Source organism: Pseudophryne corroboree, chromosome 6, assembly GCF_028390025.1.
Source record: "Pseudophryne corroboree isolate aPseCor3 chromosome 6, aPseCor3.hap2, whole genome shotgun sequence".
In the NCBI taxonomy this organism is placed as follows: Eukaryota; Metazoa; Chordata; class Amphibia; order Anura; family Myobatrachidae; genus Pseudophryne; species Pseudophryne corroboree.
In genome coordinates, this window is record NC_086449.1 from 843,225,232 (window position 1) to 843,243,908 (window position 18,677).

Consider the following 18,677-nt stretch of genomic DNA (forward strand, 5'->3'; position numbering starts at 1 on the left):
TTAATTCAAATAAACGGGTCCAGTCTCCCGATTTTGATATGCAACGTTTCGGTTTTAATCACAAACCTTCCTATGCCTGACGAAGGTTTGTGATTAAAACCAAAATGTTGCACATCAAAATCGTGAGACTGGACCCGTTTATTTGAATGAAGTCCTGGAGTGCAGCTTCGTTGTGCTTATATCTTCAACCTGCAAAGTTGATTTAGAGGGCACCGGGCAAGCTGACTGTGATGTTTATTTCATGAGTGCCGAATACAAATACTATATATATATATATATATATATATATATATATATATATATATATATATATATATATATATACTCCACTGTCTGGCGGCACTCCCTGGGCTGAAATAAATTCTCCACAATGTGTATTACATCAACGTTTCAAAGTTTTACTTTGTCTTCAGGATATAAAAGTTGATGTAATACACGTTGTGGAGAATTTATTTCAGCCCAGGGAGTGCCGCCAGACAGTGGAGTGTACGTGGCTAAATGCATTAGCCGGGACGGGCACCGGGCGCAGCATAGCGGAGGTAACTGCGGAGTGCCGGCTGGAGGAGAATTGTGTGTGTGTGTGTGTGTATATATATATATATATATATATATATATATATATATAATGTATCTATATATACTACTGTATATCTATACATAGTAAGTGTGCATTATCTACAGAATATTTTCCTTTTCTTAATGTCTAGACGGTCTTTTAACTCTCCGCGCACAGCCCCCTCCCCAGGAGGAGTTCGTAGACTGTTTCCAGAAATTTAAACATGGCTTCAACCTTCTGGTAAGTTTTAGTACTTGTGAGAGGAAATGGATATTTTTATACTGTACTGTGAATATCTCCTCCTGATATACAGCCTGCTGGGAGCAGATTATTGATGTTTACTTACATAGCGCCAGCCTATTCTGTTGCACTTTACAATGAGATACCTCATTGCCTGGGTCTCCTGACTATATAGATACTGTGACCAGATGCGCCTCGCTTCCTGCGCCAAGTGATAACAGATTGATTTTAGGTCTCACAGAACCTGAGCCAATAGGGGATTCCTCTTACAGTCAGTAACCGCCTGATACTGACACTACCGACTGCGCAGTCGACTTGAAGGAAAGATGTTTATTGCTGAAATGGTTTTACAGAGAGAGCCATGTTACCAGGATGTGCCTCATAGAGCGGTTACCGCAGTTCAATAATCCTTCATGTCACAGAAGGTAACCCTCTCGCAGGCTCGCAGACCTTCTATCCTCATCCAGCACACAATAGCACAGGGGGATGTTCTACCCTGTTGTTTTTACCCAGTCATGTACACTTACATAATATAAACAAAATGGCTTTGCTTGTAAATGATGACCGCTTTAAAATAATGTACGAGATTGGCCGGTATCCCGCTCCTTCAGCAAACCTGAACCCTATTACATATGCCCCACTGTCTCTTTCACAGATGTAAATATAACCTCCTTTCCCTTGTCTGTAAGAAATGAACAGGAAATTCTTGAAATCAAACAAATTCTTTTCATCCAGACCTACCGGACACGTTACATAGAGACGCATAACCCACCTGCAGGGCTTTTACAGGAAAGTGCTTGTCTAATCGCCACCTATCCCCTTCCTGGAGCTAGGACCACTACCATATTATTTGCTATGTGAGAATGTCCCATGAACAGTTTCCCAATGTTGAAAAACGTGAAAGTCTGATCCTGCTCAATTGGGCGCCACCTATTATTATGCTACCATCACACAAGAAAATCAAATGGAAATCTACATTCCTTATAGTTGCTCCATAAATCTTTCCATTCACATCGAGTTATTGCATATCATCCACTCCACATGTGGGAAGAAAACATAAAGCTTTCATGTGCAGTACAATAGGTCTAATTACAATATGCACAAATAAGACAACATAAATCACTCTAATGTTCCATAGTGGTGTCCCTGGGGGACTGAACAATTACCAGATACGATGGAGAACTGATGGTAAGCAGTTCTCAAAAACAGTTCTTATTATTTGTCCGAAGGAGGTCCACCCGGATAGGCAAACTCCGGAAAGATAATCGATCTGGCCTCCGCTCAGCACCTCCAGGACAGCTCTGGAAACCTGGGCTCTCTGACACAGTTAACCAACGCGTTTCAACCCTTTCAATTTGGGTCTTTCTCAAGGTAATGTATCAGAGCATGGTTCCTACAGTCCTTATATATATGGTTTGTCCAATCACAGAGTCCCGCCGATGACGTCCGTTTCCCGCCCTTTTCCCGGGCTTCCACTCCTTGCCAGGAAGTACATCACATCCGCCTCAGATAACCCTATTGGGCAGCCCGGCCCTGATGTGCCTCCTACAGGAAGCACGTCATCCGAAGCGGCCGCTGGTCCTGACCGGAAGTCGCCCGGCGGCGGCGCCATCACGTACTTCCGCTCTGTACAGCGTCCTGGCGGAAGTGTCCTGTAGTTCACATAGACAGCCTGGCGGGAATGGTCAATCAGTAAATGTAAACAAAAAACTCTCTTCACTAAAGTCCACATTTAGTACTTTGATAAAAACCTAATATAAAAATGAAAACATGAATAGTAAAACGGAGCATTAATATAAAGATAGCAGCATTAAATAAACAAACAGTTAAATAAATACATGAGCTAAAAATGTCTATTCATAAGAACCATTTAAGTTCAAAGTCACTATTCAAACCGTGCGGTTGTAGTGTATTGCATTCGTAGATCAATTGCATCGCACTCTTTGCCAGACGGGAAGCAATATCCCGCTGGCGAAGATTACATTTCAAAAGTTTAATACCTGCAAATCTAATAATGTGTTTTGGGGAACAATTGTGCATCATCTTAAAATGAGCCGATAGGGCATGCGTTTCTAATCCTCTTTTTATGTTACGACAATGTTCCCCAATTCTAACTTTAAGTGCTCGAGAAGTACGTCCTATATAAAATAAGTGACATGTGCATTCAATACAGTAAACAATATTACTTGTGTTGCATGTGATGAAATCCCTGACGTACACACTTTTATCATTAATCTGGATTTTCTCCAGTTTTTTGGTACCATCACTTTTTATCTCACGGCAACCTATACATATCCCACATCGATGAAACCCTTTGGTAATGATTCTTGGTTCTCTTTTTGTAGGTGGAAGGTAACTATTTACTAAAGCATTTTTGAGGTTTGGAGCTTTTCGATAAATAAAAGTAGGGCGTTCTGGGATCTTATTCCCCAATATCGGCTCTTTTTTTTAAATATTCCAGTTTCTCTTAATGGATTTTTCTAAAATTTTGTGTTGAGAATTAAAACTAGTGACATTACGGTACTCGGGACGCCTTTTAGCGTGTTCGATACTAAGCGTGAGTCTGTGAGCGTACGTGTCACTCGTGCGTCGCGCCCACGGCCTAGCATCTGCTATGCTAAGTGCGTACCCTTACGGTACTCTGTGCGCCAATAGCGTACTTAGTCCGTAAATAGTATATAGCTTATGTTTAAAGTTAATATTTGACATTATCAGTACCTACAAACAACAAGCATGTGAACTTCAAAAAAAATTCGAAGAGTGCGGTTATAGAAAAGACATTGTTGAATTGGCAGTGCAAAAGACTAATGAGGTGAATAGAAGTGACCTTTTAGTTAACAAGCCCTTCGAACAAAATAAAAATGCCAGTTTTTGTCACTAGTTTTAATTTGTCACTAGTTTTAATTCTAGTGACATTTGTCACTAGTTTTAATTCTCAACACAAAATTTTAGAAAAATCCATTAAGAGAAACTGGAATATTTTAAAAAAAGAGCCGATATCGGGGAATAAGATCCCAGAACGCCCTACTTTTATTTATCGAAAAGCTCCAAACCTCAAAAATGCTTTAGTAAATAGTTACCTTCCACCTACAAAAAGAAAACCAAGAATCATTACCAAAGGGTTTCATCGATGTGGGATATGTATAGGTTGCCGTGAGATAAAAAGTGATGGTACCAAAAAAATGGAGAAAATCCAGATTAATGATAAAAGTGTGTACGTCAGGGATTTCATCACATGCAACACAAGTAATATTGTTTACTGTATTGAATGCACATGTCACTTTTTTTTATATAGGACGTACTCCTCAAGCACTTAAAGTTAGAATTGGGGAACATTGTCATAACATAAAAAGGGGATTAGAAACGCATGCCCTATCGGCTCATTTTAAGAAGATGCACAATAGTTCCCCAAAACACATTATTAGATTTGCAGGTATTAAACTTTTGAAATGTAATCTTCACCAGCGGGATATTGCTTCCCGTCTGGCAAAGAGTGAGATGCAATTGATCTACGAATGCAATACACTACAACCGCACGGTTTGAATAGTGACTTTGAACTTAAATGGTTCTTATGAATAGACATTTTTAGCTCATGTATTTAACGGTTTGTTTATTTAATGCTGCTATCTTTATATTAATGTTCCGCTTTACTATTCATGTTTTCATTTTTATATTAGGTTTTTATCAAAGTACTAAATGTGGACTTTAGTGAAGAGAGTTTTTTGTTTACATTTACTGATTGACCATTTCCGCCAGGCTGTCTATGTGAACTACAGGACACTTCCACCAGAACGCTGTACAGAGCGGAAGTACGTGATGACGGCGCTGCCGGGCGACTTCCGGTCAGGACCAGCGGCCGCTTCGGATGACGTGTTTCCTATAGGAGGCACATCAGGGCCGGGCTGCCCAATAGGGTTATCTGAGGCGGATGTGATGTACTTCCTGGCAAGGAGTGGAAGCCCGGGAAAAGGGCGGGAAATGGACGTCATCGGCGGGACTCTGTGATTGGACAAACCATATATATAAGGACTGTAGGAACCATGCTCTGATACATTACCTTGAGAAAGACCCAAATTGTAAGGGTTGAAACGCGTTGGTTAACTGTGTCAGAGAGCCCAGGTTTCGAGAGCTGTCCTGGAGGTGTTGAGCGGAGGCCAGATCGATTATCTTCCGGAGTTTGCCTATCCGGGTGGACCTCCTTCGGACAAATAATAAGAACTGTTTTTGAGAACTGCTTACCATCAGTTCTCCATCGTATCTGGTAATTGTTCAGTCCCCCAGGGACACCACTATGGAACATTAGAGTGATTTATGTTGTCTTATTTGTGCATATTGTAATTAGACCTATTGTACTGCACATGAAAGCTTTATGTTTTCTTCCCACATGTGGAGTGGATGATATGCAATAACTCGATGTGGATGGAAAGATTTATGGAGCAACTATAAGGAATGTAGATTTCCATTTGTTTTTCTTGTGTGATGGTAGCACAATAATAGGTGGCGCCCAATTGAGCAGGATCAGACTTTCACGTTTTTCTGTATCTCTCCAAAGTGTTTTGAAGAGTCACTTTTTCCTGATTTCTGCTTTACAAGGCTGCCTTCACTTATTTGCGCAGGGATTCATTACCTTAAATATCTTTTTTACACATCTGTTTCCCAATGTTATTATGTAACTGCATCTAAAAATTACATTCAATTCATATATAATCACATCTATTTAAAATGTATTGCATATAGCACCATGTCACTGGGCCACCTAATATTCAGTCCTTAATCAGGTAATTATAATCTACTGAGACACTATCAATGTAAATGTTAGAGTTAAGTCTCTTACTATAGCCTTGTCCGGCATAAGTTATCTTAAGCTGGTGTCCGGTGTAATGCATCGGGAAAGCATGAGCTCCGTGTCTCAGTATGAACGCCGTGGGCGATGATCGGTGGCCACGTGCGATGTCCGACGTGCACGTTTCGCTGGGACAGCTTCGTCTGGGACTGTGACTAATAAAAGTTACGTTTTAATTTTGATTAAAAGAGCCCCAACATAGAGAGTTGTCTTTCCTTCTCTTCGTCTTTATAATTACATTTCACAACTCCTGGGAGCACCACCGGCTCAATTCAATATCCAATATTCAAATGTAATCGTTCATTCCAGAACTATAATCTGCTACTCAACACTAAGTACACGATACCGGTCTTTATAATTATTCAATTGTTCCCTTTTGGGATTTACCCAGTGCGCCAATTTTCTATCCCCACCAATTCCTGTTTTTGCTCCATTCAGAAAAGATACAGAAGTATGAGAGTTAACCCCCTCAGTGCCACGGCGTCCATCTTGGCCATGTGGGCCCGGTCTCTGGCCACACTAGGCCACAGCCAGTTTGTTTCATATGGTGGTGACCGACTCTACTAGAGGATTGTAAGTGGTAATAAGCATCGCTGGCTCCACCTTCTCTTGTGCCTCGTCTTTAAGGAGAGTTTATTCCGCTTTCTCTTATGTCCTAGAGGATACTGGGGTCCACATTAGTACCATGGGTTATAGACTGGTCCACTAGGAGCCAGAGGCACTTTAAGAAATCAATAGTGTGGACTGGCTCCTCCCTCTATGCCCCTCCTACCAGACTCAGTTTGGAAAATGTGCCCGGAGGAGGCGGTCACAGCTAGGAGAGCTCTTGCAGAGTTTTCTACATTTTATTTTTCTATTTGTTATTTTCAGTCAGGGCTGTTTGGGCACCAGCCTGTCTGCTTCGTGGGACTTAGGGGGGAGAACGGCCCAACTTCCTAAAGAGTTAATGATCCCGTTTCTCTGCTGACAGGACACTGAGCTCCAGAGGGAGCCATTCGCGAGCCACATCACGGCGCAGCGTACCCTCCCGCAGCACGCCGCCACCCCCTCACAGAGCCAGAAGAGTGGTGAGTACAATGCCAGCGTCCCGGTTAGCGGGGCACCAGCGGGAATGGCGGCACAAGGGCTGGAGCGTAGCTCTGATTGCAGGCTGCGCTCCAGGGGGCTCAGACAGACACACGCTGACGGTGTGTCCCACTGTGAGGGGCGCGCTGAGCCTCCACTGATGCCCAAACTGGCCACAACGTACTAACAGAGGTTTTAACTCTTGCTTAGACATTTTTTTACCTCAGGGCCAGTATAAAAAATGTGGGAAGCCGCGCCATTACAGGGGGCGGGGCTTCACTCAGAGCGGCTCATACAGGCAGCATTCCCAGGGATGTGCAGCTCCTCCACAAGGACGCCAAGTCTCCTCAGTGGTACCAGGGGGTCTTAGTAAAGAGGGGGGAGCAAGTTTAAGATTATAACCACTACTAAGGTGCTTATTTCTGTGCGACCCAGCTAGGTTGGCTGGCTCTGATTTCTGTGTCTCTCTGAGGACCCTGCCTACATATACTGAGTCTTCAATAGTGTGTGTGTGTGTGTGTGTGTGTGTGTGTGTGTATGTGTGTGTAGGTGTCCCTTTACAATCATGTCCAGGGACTGTGTGTCTTGTACAGTGGAATGTCTCTCATCCCCTGGGGACTCACTGCCCTGTACTCAGGATAGTGTTCACTCCCAGTCCAGTGGGGCTGAACCCCCATGGTTGGCCTCCATTAAAGGGATGATTTCATATATTTCTACTAAGCTGTCTCATACTGGAATGAGACAAAATTCATACGACAGTCTATGGATGACCTGATAAATCGGGATTCAGCTCTCATGCCTGCGCCCCATACTCTCGCCATTTGCCCACAAATGCGTACTCTGGCCCATATCATGCATGGTGATACTGATTCTGACACGTCGGATCCAGAGGAGGGTGAAGTAGATGTGAGTGGGGGGATGCTGTCCTGTCACAGGCTATGCAGGCCCTCATTGAGGCTATCAGATCTGTCCTACATATTCCTGACAAGGCTGAACATGTAGAAGAGGAATCTTATTTTAACACTAAAAAGAAATCCTCAGCTACTTTCCCCGCTCTAAAGGAATGAAATGCCCTGTTTGAAGAGATGTGGGTGAACGCTGACAAAAAGTTTCAGATCCCTAAAATGCTGATTTCTTCCTTTCCCTTTCCTGCGGAGGATAGGAAGTAATCCAAAAACCCGACGATTGTGGACGCCTCAGTGTCCAGCTTAGATTCCTTACCCAGGGGGGAGATTATTTTACTCCTGCAGCATATTCAGGATTCTGCTAACTTTATGGTCGAGGCCTTAAAGAAATTGGTTTGCTCAACGCACGCACCACTGCCATGGCAGTGTCAGCACGCAGGGGGTTGTGGCTGCGCCAGTGGACTACGGATGAGGATTCCAGGAAAGGCGTGGAAAGCCTACCATTCACGGGTGAGGCTCTTTTTGGAGATGAACTGGATACGTGGATATCCAAAGCTACGGCGGGTAAGTCTACATACCTTCCTTCCGCAGCAACCCCAGCTTGGAAAACCTACTCTTCTCCAACTCTGCAGTCCTTTCGGACTGCAAAATTTAAAGGAAAATTTAAGGGTTCTTCTACAACCTTCCGAGGCGGTAAAAGTAAACCCAGGAAACTCGCTGCTGCAGGTTCTCAGGAACAGACCTCCGGATCTGCTTCCTCAAAGCCTTCAGCATGACGGTGGTCCGCACTGCCTGGAAGACAGGCAGTTGGGAGCCCGGTTACGTAATTTCAGTCACATATGGGTGACATCATGTCAAGATCCCTGGGTCAAAGAGCTTATCGCACAAGGATACAGACTGGAATTTCAGGAACTCCCACCTCCCAGATTCTTCAACTCCAGATTACCAGCTTCAGCTACTTTCCCCGCTTCAAAGGAATTAAATGCCCTGTTTGAAGAGATGTGGGTGAACGCTGACAAAAAGTTTCAGATCCCTAAAAGGCCGATTTCTTCCTTTCCCCTTCCTGCGGAGGATAGGAAGTAATCCAAAAACCCGACGATTGTGGACGCCTCAGTGTCCAGCTCAGATTTCTTACCCAGGGGGGAGATTATTTTACTCCTGCAGCATATTCAGGATTCTGCTAACTTTATGGTCGAGGCCTTAAAGAAATTGGTTTGCTCAACGCACGCAAGTGCAGAAGCAAGTGTGACTTTACAGGCAGTGATTCAAAAACTGGTACAGACTCAAGTCATTGTTCCAGTTCCACTACACCTACAAAACAAGGGTTACTATTCCAACCTGTTTGTAGTTCTGAAACCGGACGGTTTGGTATGGTCCATTTTAAACCTCAAGTCACTGAACCCGTACTTACGGGTGTTCAAATTCAAGCTGTGATCTCAGGTCTGGAAGAGGGGGAATTCCTGGTGTTTCTCGACATCAAGAATGCGTACCTTCACGTTCCGATTTGGCTGCCTCATCAGACGTATCTAAGGTTTGCCCTGCAGGACTGTCGCTACCAGTTTCAGGCCCTGCCATTTGGCCTCTCCACAGCACTGAGGGTTTTCACCAAGGTGATGGCAGAGATGATGTTTCTCCTCCGCAAACAGGGAGTAAACATCATACCATACCTGGACTACCTGCTTATAAAAGCGCCTTCCAGGGAGAGGTTGTTGGACAGCATTGCCCTCTCAACCAGACTTCTCCAGGATCACGGGTGGATTCTGAACCTACCAAAATCCCACCTGGAACCAACACGGAGGCTTCCGTTCCTAGGAATGATCCTGGATACGGAGGAACAAAGGGTGCTTCTTCCCTTAGAAAAGGCATTGGTAATCCAGACAATGGTGCAGGATGTCCTAAAACCAACCCGGATATCGGTGCATTCGCCTTCTGGGGAAGATGGTAGCCTCTTACGAGGCTCTGCAGTATGGAAGGTTTAATGCCAGGCTATTCCAGCTGGATCTGTTGGACAAATGGTCCGGATTACATGTTCACTTGCATAAGAGGATACGTCTGTTGCCAAAAGCCAGGATTTCTCTTCTATGGTGGCTCCAGACTTCTCACCTGACCGAGGGTCGACGGTTCGGGATTCAAAATTGAATTCAACGGTCGCAAGCCTTAGAAGTTGGGGAGCAGTCACCCAAGGGGAACGATTCCAAGGAAAATGGTCAAGTCAGGAAGCCATTCTACTGATCAACATTCTGGAATTAAGGGCCATATACAACGCCCTTCTACAGGCATCGTACCTTCTTCAAGATCAAGCCACTCGGGTTCAGTCGGACAATGTGACGGCCATAACGTACATAAACTGACAGGGCGGAACGAAGAGCAGAGCTTGCAATGTCAGAGGTAACAAAATTTCTTCTCTGGGCAGAAAGACACGTGGTGGCGCTGTCGGCAATCTTCGTTCCAGCAATAGACAACTGGGAAGCGGACTTCCTCAGCAGACACGACCTCCATCCAGGAGAGTGGGGCCTTCACCCTCAGGTGTTCGAGTCCTTGACAAGTCGGTGGTGAATTCCACAGATAGACATGATGGCCTCTCGTCTCAACAAGAGGCTAAAGCGCTATTGTTCCAGGTCGAGGGACCCACATGCAGTGGTGGTGGATGTTCTGGTGTCTCCATAGGTTTACCAGATGGTTTACGTGTTCCCACCTCTTCCACTGATCCCAATAATTCTCAAAAGAATAAAAAGGGAAAAGGTTCAAGCGATTTTCATAGCTCCAGATTGGCCAAAAAGGGCCTGGTACGCGTATCTACTGGAGTTGCTCCTGGAGGACCCGTGATCTCTACCTCTGCGAGAGTATCTTCTGCAACATGAGCCGTTTGTCTATCAAGACGTACCGTGGCTATGTTTGACGGCATGGAAGTTGAACGTCAGATTTTAGCCTGGAAAGGCATTCCGAACAAGGTTATTCCAACCCTGATCCAAGCTAGTAAAGGGGTAACGTCTAAACATTACCACCGTTTTTGGAAAAAATATGTCTCTTGGTGTGAAAACAGGAAATTTCCTGCAGTGGAATTTCAACTGGGAAGTTTTCTCCTTTTTCTACAGTCAGGTGTGGATGTGGGCCTACGTTTGGGCTCCTCGAAAGTCCAGATTTCGGCCTTATCCATTTTCTTCCAGAAACAATTGGCTTCCTCCCTGAGATTCAGATGTTCTTGAAGGGGGTTCTGCACATCCAACCACCCCTTTATGCCTCCCAGGGCACCTTGGGATCTTAACGTGGTGTTGCGGTTTCTGCAATCGGACTGGTTTGAACCTTTACAGGAGGTTGATGTTAAGTTTCTTACGTGGAAGACTGTTACACTGTTGGCCTTGGCCTCCGCAAGGCGTGTGTCCGAACTGGGGGCGTTGTCTTACAAAAGCCCCTATTTGGTTTTTCATGAGGGTAGCAATTTCTTCCTAAGGTGTTGTCTGCGTTTCATATCAACCAACCTATTGTGGTTCCGATGCTTACTGACACCTCGGCTACCTTAAAGTCCCTGGATGATGTGAGGGCTTTGAGGATCTACGTCAGGCATTCCCAACCAAGGTCCTCAAGGCACACCACCAGTGCAGGTTTTAGTGATATACAGGCTGCAGCACAGATGGTTAAATCAAAATAAATCAGCCGCTAACTGCCATGTTACAGGCTGTGTTAGAAAAATGGCAGCTGGGAGCTGATTGGTTGGTACTTTATCTCTCCAAGCTTTGATAAATAACCCCCTGGGAGAGCGTGGCAATATGGTTTGATCTGGGGAAAGGGGTAAAAGAGGAGGAAGAGGAGGGGAGCGAGTTCTAATGGGGCATACACACAACGATCTGTGTTGACCAGTGTTCTCATGCGCATTCTATGTGATCTAACCACATCTTGACTGCATGTACTAAAGATCTGAGTGGGCGATAGCAACGCACGAGACTATGGGGTGTACACATGGAGCGTTCCGTGCTTAATTTCTAAGCAATCTAGAAAGATTGCTTAGAAAATAGGCAAAATCGCCCTGTGTGTACGCCCCGGGTGTATGAGGTAGTAAATAGGAGAACGCAGTGCACTGGCAGTAATGCAGACATGACAGTAACTACACAGTAATCAGATAACCCCGTAGAGAAGAGACGGAGAGCGTCTTACAGCGTGTACGCCCCGGGTGTATGAGGTAGTAAATAGGAGAACGCAGTGCACTGGCAGTAATGCAGACATGACCGTAACTACACAGTAATCAGATAACCCCGTAGAGAAGAGACGGAGAGCGTCTTACAGCGTGTACGCCCCGGGTGTATGAGGTAGTAAATAGGAGAACGCAGTGCACTGGCAGTAATGCAGACATGACCGTAACTACACAGTAATCAGATAACCCCGTAGAGAAGAGACGGAGAGCGTCTTACAGTGTGTACGCCCCGGGTGTATGAGGTAGTAAATAGGAGAACGCAGTGCACTGGCAGTAATGCAGACATGACAGTAACTACACAGTAATCAGATAACCCCGTAGAGAAGAGACGGAGAGCGTCTTACAGCGTGTACGCCCCCGGTGTATGAGGTAGTAAATAGGAGAACGCAGTGCACTGGCAGTAATGCAGACATGACAGTAACTACACAGTAATCAGATAACCCCGTAGAGAAGAGACGGAGAGCGTCTTACAGTGTGTACGCCCCGGGTGTATGAGGTAGTAAATAGGAGAACGCAGTGCACTGGCAGTAATGCAGACATGACAGTAACTACACAGTAATCAGATAAACCCGTAGAGAAGAGACGGAGAGCGTCTTACAGCGTGTACGCCCCGGGTGTATGAGGTAGTAAATAGGAGAACGCAGTGCACTGGCAGTAATGCAGACATGACAGTAACTACACAGTAATCAGATAACCCCGTAGAGAAGAGACGGAGAGCGTCTTACAGTGTGTACGCCCCGGGTGTATGAGGTAGTAAATAGGAGAACGCAGTGCACTGGCAGTAATGCAGACATGACAGTAACTACACAGTAATCAGATAACCCCGTAGAGAAGAGACGGAGAGCGTCTTACAGTGTGTACGCCCCGGGTGTATGAGGTAGTAAATAGGAGAACGCAGTGCACTGGCAGTAATGCAGACGTGACAGTAACTACACAGTAATCAGATAAACCCGTAGAGAAGAGACGGAGAGCGTTACAGCGTGTACGCCCTGTGTGTATGAGGTAGTAAATAGGAGAACGCAGTGCACTGGCAGTAATGCAGACATGACAGTAACTACACAGTAATCAGATAACCCCGTAGAGAAGAGACGGAGAGCGTCTTACAGTGTGTACGCCCCGGGTGTATGAGGTAGTAAATAGGAGAACGCAGTGCACTGGCAGTAATGCAGACATGACAGTAACTACACAGTAATCAGATAACCCCGTGTAGAGAAGAGACTGAGAGCGTCTTACAGCGTGTACGCCCCGGGTGTATGAGGTAGTAAATAGGAGAACGCAGTGCACTGGCAGTAATGCAGACATGACAGTAACTACACAGTAATCAGATAACCCCGTAGAGAAGAGACGGAGAGCGTCTTACAGTGTGTACGCCCCGGGTGTATGAGGTAGTAAATAGGAGAACGCAGTGCACTGGCAGTAATGCAGACATGACAGTAACTACACAGTAATCAGATAACCCCGTAGAGAAGAGACGGAGAGCGTCTTACAGCGTGTACGCCCCGGGTGTATGAGGTAGTAAATAGGAGAACGCAGTGCACTGGCAGTAATGCAGACATGACAGTAACTACACAGTAATCAGATAACCCCGTAGAGAAGAGACGGAGAGCGTCTTACAGTGTGTACGCCCCGGGTGTATGAGGTAGTAAATAGGAGAACGCAGTGCACTGGCAGTAATGCAGACATGACAGTAACTACACAGTAATCAGATAACCCCGTAGAGAAGAGACGGAGAGCGTCTTACAGTGTGTACGCCCCGGGTGTATGAGGTAGTAAATAGGAGAACGCAGTGCACTGGCAGTAATGCAGACATGACAGTAACTACACAGTAATCAGATAACCCCGTAGAGAAGAGACGGAGAGCGTCTTACAGTGTGTACGCCCCGGGTGTATGAGGTAGTAAATAGGAGAACGCAGTGCACTGGCAGTAATGCAGACATGACAGTAACTACACAGTAATCAGATAACCCCGTAGAGAAGAGACGGAGAGCGTCTTACAGTGTGTACGCCCCGGGTGTATGAGGTAGTAAATAGGAGAACGCAGTGCACTGGCAGTAATGCAGACATGACAGTAACTACACAGTAATCAGATAACCCCATAGAGAAGAGACGGAGAGCGTCTTACAGTGTGTACGCCCCGGGTGTATGAGGTAGTAAATAGGAGAACGCAGTGCACTGGCAGTAATGCAGACATGACAGTAACTACACAGTAATCCGATAACCCTGTAGAGAAGAGACGGAGAGCGTCTTACAGTGTGTACGCCCCGGGTGTATGAGGTAGTAAATAGGAGAACGCAGTGCACTGGCAGTAATGCAGACATGACAGTAACTACACAGTAATCAGATAACCCCGTAGAGAAGAGACGGAGAGCGTCTTACAATGTGTACGCCCCGGGTGTATGAGGTAGTAAATAGGAGAACGCAGTGCACTGGCAGTAATGCAGACATGACAGTAACTACACAGTAATCAGATAACCCCGTAGAGAAGAGATGGAGAGCGTCTTACAGTGTGTACGCCCCGGGTGTATGAGGTAGTAAATAGGAGAACGCAGTGCACTGGCAGTAATGCAGACATGACAGTAACTACACAGTAATCAGATAACCCCGTAGAGAAGAGACGGAGAGCGTCTTACAGTGTGTACGCCCCGTGTGTATGAGGTAGTAAATAGGAGAATGCAGTGCACTGGCAGTAATGCAGACATGACAGTAACTACACAGTAATCAGATAACCCCGTAGAGAAGAGACGGAGAGCGTCTTACAGTGTGTACGTCCCGGGTGTATGAGGTAGTATATAGGAGAACGCAGTGCACTGGCAGTAATGCAGACATGACAGTAACTACACAGTAATCAGATAACCCCGTAGAGAAGAGACGGAGAGCGTCTTACAGTGTGTACGCCCCGGGTGTATGAGGTAGTAAATAGGAGAACGCAGTGCACTGGCAGTAATGCAGACATGACAGTAACTACACAGTAATCAGATAACCCCGTAGAGAAGAGACGGAGAGCGTCTTACAGTGTGTACGCCCCGGGTGTATGAGGTAGTAAATAGGAGAACGCAGTGCACTGGCAGTAATGCAGACATGACAGTAACTACACAGTAATCAGATAACCCCGTAGAGAAGAGACGGAGAGCGTCTTACAGTGTGTACGCCCCGGGTGTATGAGGTAGTAAATAGGAGAACGCAGTGCACTGGCAGTAATGCAGACATGACAGTAACTACACAGTAATCAGATAACCCCATAGAGAAGAGACGGAGAGCGTCTTACAGTGTGTACGCCCCGGGTGTATGAGGTAGTAAATAGGAGAATGCAGTGCACTGGCAGTAATGCAGACATGACAGTAACTACACAGTAATCAGATAACCCCATAGAGAAGAGACGGAGAGCGTCTTACAGTGTGTACGCCCCGGGTGTATGAGGTAGTAAATAGGAGAACGCAGTGCACTGGCAGTAATGCAGAGATGACAGTAACTACACAGTAATCAGATAACCCCGTAGAGAAGAGACGGAGAGCGTCTTACAGTGTGTACGCCCCGTGTGTATGAGGTAGTAAATAGGAGAATGCAGTGCACTGGCAGTAATGCAGACATGACAGTAACTACACAGTAATCCGATAACCCCGTAGAGAAGAGACGGAGAGCGTCTTACAGTGTGTACGCCCCGGGTGTATGAGGTAGTAAATAGGAGAATGCAGTGCACTGGCAGTAATGCAGACATGACAGTAACTACACAGTAATCCGATAACCCCGTAGAGAAGAGACGGAGAGCGTCTTACAGTGTGTACGCCCCGGGTGTATGAGGTAGTAAATAGGAGAACGCAGTGCACTGGCAGTAATGCAGACATGACAGTAACTACACAGTAATCAGATAAACCCGTAGAGAAGAGATGGAGAGCGTCTTACAGCGTGTACGCCCCGGGTGTATGAGGTAGTAAATAGGAGAACGCAGTGCACTGGCAGTAATGCAGACATGACAGTAACTACACAGTAATCAGATAACCCCATAGAGAAGAGACGGAGAGCGTCTTACAGCGTGTACGCCCCGGGTGTATGAGGTAGTAAATAGGAGAACGCAGTGCACTGGCAGTAATGCAGACATGACAGTAACTACACAGTAATCAGATAACTCCTTAGAGAAGAGACGGAGAGCGTCTTACAGTGTGTACGCCCCGGGTGTATGAGGTAGTAAATAGGAGAACGCAGTGCACTGGCAGTAATGCAGACATGACAGTAACTACACAGTAATCAGATAAACCCGTAGAGAAGAGACGGAGAGCGTCTTACAGTGTGTACGCCCCGGGTGTATGAGGTAGTAAATAGGAGAACGCAGTGCACTGGCAGTAATGCAGACATGACAGTAACTACACAGTAATCAGATAAACCCGTAGAGAAGAGACGGAGAGCGTCTTACAGTGTGTACACCCCGGGTGTATGAGGTAGTAAATAGGAGAACGCAGTGCAGTGGCAGTAATGCAGACATGACAGTAACTACACAGTAATCAGATAACCCCGTAGAGAAGAGACGGAGAGCGTCTTACAGCGTGTACGCCCCGGGTGTATGAGGTAGTAAATAGGAGAACGCAGTGCACTGGCGGTAATGCAGACATGACAGTAACTACACAGTAATCAGATAACCCCGTAGAGAAGAGACGGAGAGCGTCTTACAGTGTGTACGCCCCGGGTGTATGAGGTAGTAAATAGGAGAACGCAGTGCACTGGCAGTAATGCAGACATGACAGTAACTACACAGTAATCAGATAACCCCGTAGAGAAGAGACTGAGAGCGTCTTACAGTGTGTACGTCCCGGGTGTATGAGGTAGTAAATAGGAGAACGCAGTGCACTGGCAGTAATGCAGACATGACAGTAACTACACAGTAATCAGATAACCCCGTAGAGAAGAGACTGAGAGCGTCTTACAGTGTGTACGTCCCGGGTGTATGAGGTAGTAAATAGGAGAGCGCAGTGCACTGGCAGTAATGCAGACATGACAGTAACTACACAGTAATCGGATAACCCCGTAGAGAAGAGACGGAGAGCGTCTTACAGTGTGTACGCCCCGGGTGTATGAGGTAGTATATAGGAGAACGCAGTGCACTGGCAGTAATGCAGACATGACAGTAACTACACAGTAATCAGATAACCCCATAGAGAAGAGACGGAGAGCGTCTTACAGTGTGTACGCCCCGGGTGTATGAGGTAGTATATAGGAGAACGCAGTGCACTGGCAGTAATGCAGACATGACAGTAACTACACAGTAATCAGATAACCCCGTAGAGAAGAGACGGAGAGCGTCTTACAGTGTGTACGCCCCGGGTGTATGAGGTAGTAAATAGGAGAACGCAGTGCACTGGCAGTAATGCAGACATGACAGTAACTACACAGTAATCAGATAACCCCGTAGAGAAGAGACGGAGAGCGTCTTACAGTGTGTACGCCCCGGGTGTATGAGGTAGTATATAGGAGAACGCAGTGCACTGGCAGTAATGCAGACATGACAGTAACTACACAGTAATCAGATAACCCCGTAGAGAAGAGACGGAGAGCGTCTTACAGTGTGTACGCCCCGGGTGTATGAGGTAGTAAATAGGAGAATGCAGTGCACTGGCAGTAATGCAGACATGACAGTAACTACACAGTAATCAGATAACCCCGTAGAGAAGAGACGGAGAGCGTCTTACAGTGTGTACGCCCCGGGTGTATGAGGTAGTAAATAGGAGAACGCAGTGCACTGGCAGTAATGCAGACATGACAGTAACTACACAGTAATCAGATAACCCCGTAGAGAAGAGACGGAGAGCGTCTTACAGTGTGTACGCCCCGGGTGTATGAGGTAGTATATAGGAGAACGCAGTGCACTGGCAGTAATGCAGACATGACAGTAACTACACAGTAATCAGATAACCCCGTAGAGAAGAGACGGAGAGCGTCTTACAGTGTGTACGCCCCGGGTGTATGAGGTAGTAAATAGGAGAATGCAGTGCACTGGCAGTAATGCAGACATGACAGTAACTACACAGTAATCAGATAACCCCGTAGAGAAGAGACGGAGAGCGTCTTACAGTGTGTACGCCCCGGGTGTATGAGGTAGTAAATAGGAGAACGCAGTGCACTGGCAGTAATGCAGACATGACAGTAACTACACAGTAATCAGATAACCCCGTAGAGAAGAGACTGAGAGCGTCTTACAGTGTGTACGCCCCGGGTGTATGAGGTAGTAAATAGGAGAACGCAGTGCACTGGCAGTAATGCAGACATGACAGTAACTACACAGTAATCAGATAACCCTGTAGAGAAGAGACGGAGAGCGTCTTACAGTGTGTACGCCCCGGGTGTATGAGGTAGTATATAGGAGAACGCAGTGCACTGGCAGTAATGCAGACGTGACAGTAACTACACAGTAATCAGATAAACCCGTAGAGAAGAGACGGAGAGCGTTACAGCGTGTACGCCCTGTGTGTATGAGGTAGTAAATAGGAGAACGCAGTGCACTGGCAGTAATGCAGACATGACAGTAACTACACAGTAATCAGATAACCCCGTAGAGAAGAGACGGAGAGCGTCTTACAGTGTGTACGCCCCGGGTGTATGAGGTAGTAAATAGGAGAATGCAGTGCACTGGCAGTAATGCAGACATGACAGTAACTACACAGTAATCAGATAACCCCGTAGAGAAGAGACGGAGCGCGTCTTACAGTGTGTACGCCCCGGGTGTATGAGGAAGTAAATAGGAGAACGCAGTGCACTGGCAGTAATGCAGACATGACAGTAACTACACAGTAATCGGATAACCCCGTAGAGAAGAGACGGAGAGCGTCTTACAGTGTGTACGCCCCGGGTGTATGAGGTAGTATATAGGAGAACGCAGTGCACTGGCAGTA

General features: G+C 46.1%; 1 protein-coding gene across 21 annotated transcripts in view; it reads left to right on the forward strand.

Moving 5' to 3' along the window:
- EPS8 (EGFR pathway substrate 8, signaling adaptor) overlaps positions 1-18,677 on the forward strand; it is a 611,221-nt gene that overhangs the window by 370,224 nt on the left and 222,320 nt on the right. For all 21 annotated transcript variants that reach the window (XM_063929435.1, XM_063929440.1, XM_063929438.1 and 18 more), the window contains one exon: positions 708-796. In XM_063929435.1, coding sequence (XP_063785505.1) covers positions 708-796 — 89 coding nt within the window. The remainder of the gene's footprint in view (positions 1-707; positions 797-18,677) is intronic.